Raw genomic sequence first — 7,500 nt, forward strand, 5'->3', positions numbered from 1 at the left:
TGAACTCAAATACCTGTACTTTCTACTTCTTACATGTTGAACACAAATACCTGTACTTTCTACTTCTTACATGTTGAACACAAATACCTGTACTTTCTACTTCTCTCATTTTCCAAACAGGCTGGTTCCTTTAGTCTGAATGTGTGTTTGGTGGCGTGATCATTATTATTTAGAGTCATTGCGTGCCTATTGATTTGAACACGATCCGTGTATCCATCATTTCCTGGTCTTCTCTAAAGAAGAGGGACCAATGGAAACGTTGTCATGTTGCCGTTGTTCAGCATGGAAACATTCATTAGCTAACAATGACATTATTGTTCTATTAATATAAAGGGAGGTCAGGTACTCTTTAAAACAGCTGCTAGTTATGGGTACTTTTTACTGAAGTACATTTCAAAGCCTCTTTACTTTGACTTGAGGAAAGAAGTTTAGTCAGTATTTCTACTTTTACCAGAGTATTTTTAATCACGAGTATCTGTACTTCTACTTGAGGAAAAGAAGTGTGTACTTTTGTCTTCTCTGGTTGTTTTTGACGCCATACGTACAAAGACTTGTTGGTAAGTAAACACAATCAGATAAACTTGTTGGTCCTACCTTTGACGGAGGTGTTGGGCGGGGCTCCCTCCATGCGCAGGTTCCACGGCGGGTCTCCCCCGTTGGCGAAGTCTCTCATCTTCAGGTAGCTGATGGTGAGCCGGATGATGGAGGCTTTGTCCAGCTGCGAGGTGATGGCGCCCGGCAGCGGCAGCATCTTCGCCAGCTCGTAAAACTCAAAGTTCTCCTTCCCCCGCCGCGACCGCGCCGCATCACGTGACTTCTCCTTCCTCAGAGCCTGGAGCCTGGACGGAGGGCAAAGAAAGGGAATCATTCTGATTATGAAAGACAAGAGAATCAGAATGGGGTTCATGGTAGACTTAATGTAAGAGCCAATTAACACTGTGGGTGTAAAGGCAGGAACCAATGTTTGTGGTTAGAGATTCCGTCGGAAGGCCATACAGACCACACACGGAGAACACACACACACACACACACAGACACACACAGACGGAGCACACACACAAACACGGGATTACAAACATTTGCTAAAGGTATTGTGTGAACCGTAATATCGTGAATGAGAGAATGAAGCAAGTTAAATGGACACTAGTTAAAAAGGAAAAAAATACGATACAATACGATATTACTTTATTAGTCAGACCAAGTCGGAAATTGTACTTGCGTCAGAGCAGCTCCATGTCCAACACCAACATAGACAAATATCCAGACACAATTACATGAAACACAAACAACAAACCTTTAGCATAACAGCACAATCAGTGAGAGAGAAGCTGCTCAAAGAGCCTTCAGCGTGCATCTGATCTGGGATCAGCTCTGTATTCACTGTGAGGATTGACTGATGCACAAAGGAGTGCTTCAGTCTGACCTTATTGAATGGTGGGACCCTGTATCTCCGATTAGATGGTAGCAGTTCATATTCACTGTTCAGAACATGGTTTGGGTCAGAGATGATGTTGTTGGACAGCCTCTAGGTTGTTATGATAGGCTGAGTCATAGTGTCTTTGACGACCAACAATCTGTGAGCAGATTTTTAACAGGTGGAGCAGTTTTGATTTTAAAGCTGCTGACAAACATTTGTACTAGGTATTGCAGTACTGTAGAATAGACAAGATCACAGATGTAAATAACAACAGGAGGTTGGAAAATGGAAATGGACTGTATTTAACTGGAAACTTTGTATCTGACTTTTATTCACCTTTCATCGTATTCACATTACGCCAATATAGCAGATCCTCAGAGGCTTAAAGCGTTAGCTTAGCATCTACAGTTAATATTCAACTGAATTAAAGTTATGTGTAGAAATGAAACTAGTTTAGAAAAACTTTCATTTTTGGGGTTTTCCCTTTTCCTGAAGTGTGTTATTTAGGTTTCTGTGCATGTGAATGGTCTGCAAAGGGTACAATCCCAAAGTTCCCTCCAGAAACCAAGACCCAAGGAAGAGTTAGGCGTATGTCGTTTGGGCCCAGAAATACTACTTCCCATTGACTTACATTGGGAAAGACACATCTGTGCATCAGTGTACATGTTTCGTTGTTGCTGCTAAATCAGTACAAACACTGTATTTGATCAAAAGGGTCTAAAAGGTGTAAAATAATCTCAAAGCCAAATCCAGAGCTATTTTCTCTTTCCAGTCATTAGTCTGAGCCGAGAGCGAGAGATCGGAGGCTTTAGTAAATATCCAAGAGTGAGAATATGCAAATTAGATGACATCACTTAACAACTTTGTAAACTGCACCAACAGACATCACCTTCTTCCCTTCCCTCCTTTCTCCCTTCCCTTCCTTCCTCCATTCCTCTCCACTATATTACTTTATGTAAAATAGCCACTCTGTTTATTCTCTTTCACCCTTCAACAACAACAACAGTGACGACCATACTTTCCCGCGGCCTCTCATCATCATCGGACGCCGTTATGAATTAACTCGGCAATAAATCAGCTGCTTAAAAACCTCTGTGGGCTTCCTGCCGGCCACACGCACACACACACACACACACACACACACACACACACACACACACACACACACACACACACACACACACACACACACACACACACACACACACACACACACACACACACACACACACACACACACACACACACACACACACACACACACACACACACACACACCCCCAAAGACAGGTGATTAATTTTTGCCGGTGCAAAGTGTTGGAGGGATATGAGAAGAGGAGGTTGTAAAGAGAAGGAGAGCGATGAGATGGAGGGATAGCGGACCAACACTTTGGAGGAGGAGGAGGAGGAGGAGGAGGAGGAGGAAGAGGAGGAGGAGTTGTTTGGGGCTAGAAATGAATAATGACTGTCATCTGGAAAGAATATCATGTTCATACTGTTTGTCATTTATTTATCAGGGACAATAAACACTAAATGAGGAGAGGGGAGGCAAGGTAAGAGGAGAGACTAGAGAGGGAAGGAAACAAGGGGAAACATAGGAGAGGAGGGGAAATAAGAGGAAAGGAAAGGAAGCATACTAAAGGAGACAAAAGGAGAGGAAACAAGAGGAGAGCAGAGGATATGAAAATAGGCGAAAGGAAGCAAGAGGAGAGGAAAGGAAAGGATACTTAAGTAGACGAGAGGAGAGGAAACAAGAGGAACAGAAAGTATACCAAAGGTGAAGAGAGGAGAGGAAAGGAACGATACTAAAGGAGACAAGAGGAGAGAAAACAAGTGGAGAGGAGAGGAAAGGACACTAAAGGAGACAAGGGGAGAGGAAACAAGAGGTAAGGAAAGGGGACTAAAGGAGACAAGAGAAAAGCAGAAGAGGATGTACACTTGAATTTTATTGATTTCAATTTCCTTCTCAAATTGACTCTTTACTTCTTTGTTTTACATTTAAAAGATAACATCTGTAACCCATGTGTTCCTCATGCCGTCGCCCTCGAGCCCTAATTAACATTTAGTGCTGCGATATGTTTTGGTCTTTTTATCTCATCGCTGTTACCGAACAATCTCTTTAGAACTTTCTCTCAAACTGGTGTGTGTGTGTTTCTGTGTGTGTGTGTGTGTGTGTGTGTGTGTGTGTGTGTGTGTGTGTGTGTGTGTGTGTGTGTGTGTGTGTGTGTGTGTGTGTGTGAGTTTAGATGTGGATATGTGAGAGTGTGTGTATGCGGACAAGGAGGTCTGTTTGACCTTGACTCAAACAGACATATTTATCATGTACCGGCTGAGTAGGTGAATGCAACACTTGTGAACCGTGTGTGTGTTGGTGTGTGTGTGTGTGTGTGTGTGTGTGTGTGTGTGTGTGTGTGTGTGTGTGTGTGTGTGTGTGTGTATGTCGGTGTGTGTGTCGGTGTGTGTGTGTGTGTGTGTGTGTGTGTGTGTGTGTGTGTGTGTGTGTGTGTGTGTGTGTGTGTGTGTGTGTGTGTGTCGGTGTGTCGATGTGTCGGTGTGTCAGTGTGTCTGTGTTTGGGTCTTATAAACATGGAATGAAACCGTGTCGTAAAGTTCAGCCGGGTGACTTGATGGTGTTTTAAAGAGCTTGTCACGGCAGGCGAGGTGTGTGTGTGTGTGTGTGTGTGTGTCTGTGTGTGTGTGTCTGTGTGTGTGTCTGACTGTGTGTGTGTCTGTGTGTGTGTCTGACTGTGCGTGCGTGCGTGTGTCTGACTGTGCGTGCGTGCGTATGTCTGATGTCGTAAAGTTCAGCGAGGTGGGTCGATGGCTTTTTAAAGAGCTTGTCAGTTCAAAGGAAGAGATATGTGTGTTTCTGAATGTGTGTGACTATTTTAAGAGTACATAGACAGAGAGCATGCTGGGAAAATCACTGGGGGGTTCAAGGTTTAACTTCCAGGTCAATTGGAGGTCAAAGTGGGCATCAGTCATGGCAGCAGGACGGGCTGTCGTCGGGCAGATTTACTGATTGAGACAGAAATATCTGATTCATAGAAACGGAGTCAAACTAAAGTGCTATTCCAAAAACAACGAATGGTTAAAATAAACAAATAAAGTTTGGCTTCTTGACGAATGATTCAAATCACTGACTGACTCGGATTATTGGATATCGATGGTTAATCAAAATCCATCCAGTCAGTTTCCTCTGATCTTAGTCAAACGATTCAACATTTGTGCTTTTTTTTCACTTTAAATCATAAGCTTTCGTGTTGTGTAAACGAGGTCTTTTGAGCATGACTGTCGAACAAAGCATAACACTTGAGCAGAGATGCGATCGTTACTAAAAAAAAGTAATATATTACACTACTTCGTTACTCTCTACATAAAGTAACTCGTTACTGCTCACGCTGTGGCGTCGGCGTGTTCTCCTGCGTGTTGGCCATGTGTTGCACTGGACCAGACTGAAACACACCGCTCAGACTTCAGCCGAGCACGTACGAACTGCGCATGCGTGAGTGGCAATAACTCTCCTTACCAGCAGGCGGCGGTAGTGTGTATTCGTCATTCAAAACAGGCAACAACCGGAAGACAGAGAAGAAGAACAGACTACGTGATATAAAGTTTAACAAACAACAAATAGCGTGTGCGTTAGCTTAATCTTAGCATGTGTTCTTTGCAGGTGTTTGTTGAGGTTTGATTATGACTGATTTTTAGTAAGTAACGAAGTAACGCGTGTCGGGGCAATGTTAGTAACTGTAGTGTGATTACTGAATTATAAAAGTAGCGCGTTACACTAATCCGTTACCGACAAAAGTAATTTTATTACTTTGTAACGCGTTACACCCAACTCTGCAATTGAGTTGGAATTAAGTTAGCTCACTGGAACAAATGCTGCAGTTAAACAATGACTTGAAATAAGTCAAAAAAAATTGGTAAGATGTATTGAACTAAGAAACGATATTTAGATAAATCAGATCTTGTAATTATCTGGAGAACTCATTTTGAACTATATTTGACCAGAATCAGGAGATGTTGTGTTACAGAATAACCCTTCTGTTTTCTGATGTTAGTTGGTGATTTTCTAATAAACAAAATCACTAAATGTCTGTATAGTGTGTGTATTCACTCCCCCCCCCGCTCCCCCCCCTGTGAGCCCAGTGGCCGACTGCGAGACAGCGAGACACAGCGAAACCCAGCCTGGGCACACACACACAGACCCGCAGCCTGCCTCTGGGAGTTTGTGTGTGTGCTGAGTTCCGCGGTGTCTCACTGTCTCTCCGACCCCCCAGACCAGTGAGCCAGCTAACAGTGTCCCGCTCCTCGCAGCAGCGAGCCTCGCCGTGTGTGTGTGTGTGTGTGTGTATGTGTGTGTGTGTGTGTGTGTGTGGGGAAGTCCGCGGATTGGTCTAAACGTAACGGCTCCGCGGAAGTAACGTCAATATACCCGAAATACGTCAAAATACCCAAGAAGAACACAATGGAAAAAGATAAATGTTGTTAGAAATTAAAATCAATGTTTTATGGCATAATTTAGTTAGAACATACCGTCAGTTTAAATGCTATTTTATTCTGGAAAAAACCGGAAGTTCTCAATACCAAGCTTTTATTCTGAAAATCCTTCATGATGACATCCGGGATTACCGTCCATTAGTATCATTAAAGTGGCTATAGACGCCGTTAACATGTATTACATATAAAGTTATGAAAGTGATAACGAGGGGGAAGTCTCCTACGTCACCACAGCCCCTAGAGAGGAGGAGCAAACAGCCAGCAAGCGGGAAGGACGAATACTTTTGGGGTCTCAAAGCTGCAGCCTATCTCTCCTCACTGAAAATATTCTGCTTGTAACATAACCGCGCCTATTTTTTAATTAAAGTACCCATTTGAACCTCCCCAGAGACTCCATTTAGTCTCCTTTTTAAAGCTTCTCTCCTGGACGCGAGAATAACGAACACAGTTAACAATGTCCAACGAGGCGTTCTGGGGCAGCATAGACAGGTCTTCTCTTAGAGTGTTACTCGCTACAGGGAGTACTTTGAGGGTTTGTGACTCTGCAGACCGTTCACATGCAGAAGCTACAGAACACAAGGGGACGGGTCAGAACCGGAAAAGCATGACATGGGACCTTTAACATGATGATGCTTTGTCTAAAAACAAGAGCCTATATCTCACTGCAGTGTTACCTCAGGTGGAGAGACACATTCTGACTAGATGTGGGACACAGATACTGGGACAGATTTAGAGTTTTTGTAACAGGTGTAATAAAGGGGTTTGATACCAGGACAACAGACACACATTTGAGGGGAACACAACATAAAAGGCTAAACTCCTATTACAAAACCACACTTATTATTCCTGGGCAGCATGCTGAAACAATTCATTTCAGATTGCATTGTGTAGTCACATCCTTCAGAGACTGAAGCACATTTATATTCCGCTCCCTTCTCATTTAGTTCGAACAGAAGTCAATTTTGGTCCAATTCATATTTCGGAGTAAACTCCCCGCTTAATTTGTTCTGTTGCGTCCAGATATCAGAGTATCTGTTTACGGGATCAGCTCATCCGTCCGCAGAGGCCAAACTGAGAGGAAGAATAATTCAGAGTGTATTTAAAAAAAAAAAAAAAATCCATGCAGGAACGTCTGCGTCGAGATAAAGAAACACGGCGAGCAATATGAAGAGAGAGATGAAGGCGGGAGATAAAAACTCAGGAACGCTGCACGGTGGCCGACGGGGAAATCTGGGGGGGGGGGGGTTGAGGTCCTGACCGCTGATAAACATCACACACACACACACACACACACACACACACACACACACACACACACACACACACAACAATTGGTGGAGTTTGAGGGCCTTAACAACTGATAGTAATCTCCTTTCTTTGTACACACAGACACAGTTAAACAAATCCCGTACAGATTTGAATCTGTTTAAGATGGACGTGCAGATACGAAGTGTGTGTGTTAGCGAGAGAGAGAGAGAGAGAGAGAGAGAGAGAGAGAGAGAGAGAGAGAGAGAGAGAGCACACGTAAAGAAGAGGACGAGAGAGACATTTAATGAAGTGAACAGAGATATTTACACAGA

General features: G+C 43.4%; 1 protein-coding gene across 6 annotated transcripts in view; it reads right to left on the minus strand.

Annotated features, from left to right (window-relative positions):
* The window catches only part of npas3 (neuronal PAS domain protein 3), a 354,568-nt gene that overhangs the window by 213,300 nt on the left and 133,768 nt on the right, over positions 1-7,500 (minus strand). For all 6 annotated transcript variants that reach the window (XM_079691439.1, XM_079691441.1, XM_079691438.1 and 3 more), the window contains one exon: positions 595-839. In XM_079691439.1, coding sequence (XP_079547565.1) covers positions 595-839 — 245 coding nt within the window. The remainder of the gene's footprint in view (positions 1-594; positions 840-7,500) is intronic.

Source organism: Notothenia rossii, assembly GCF_949606895.1.
Source record: "Notothenia rossii genome assembly, chromosome: 7".
In the NCBI taxonomy this organism is placed as follows: Eukaryota; Metazoa; Chordata; class Actinopteri; order Perciformes; family Nototheniidae; genus Notothenia; species Notothenia rossii.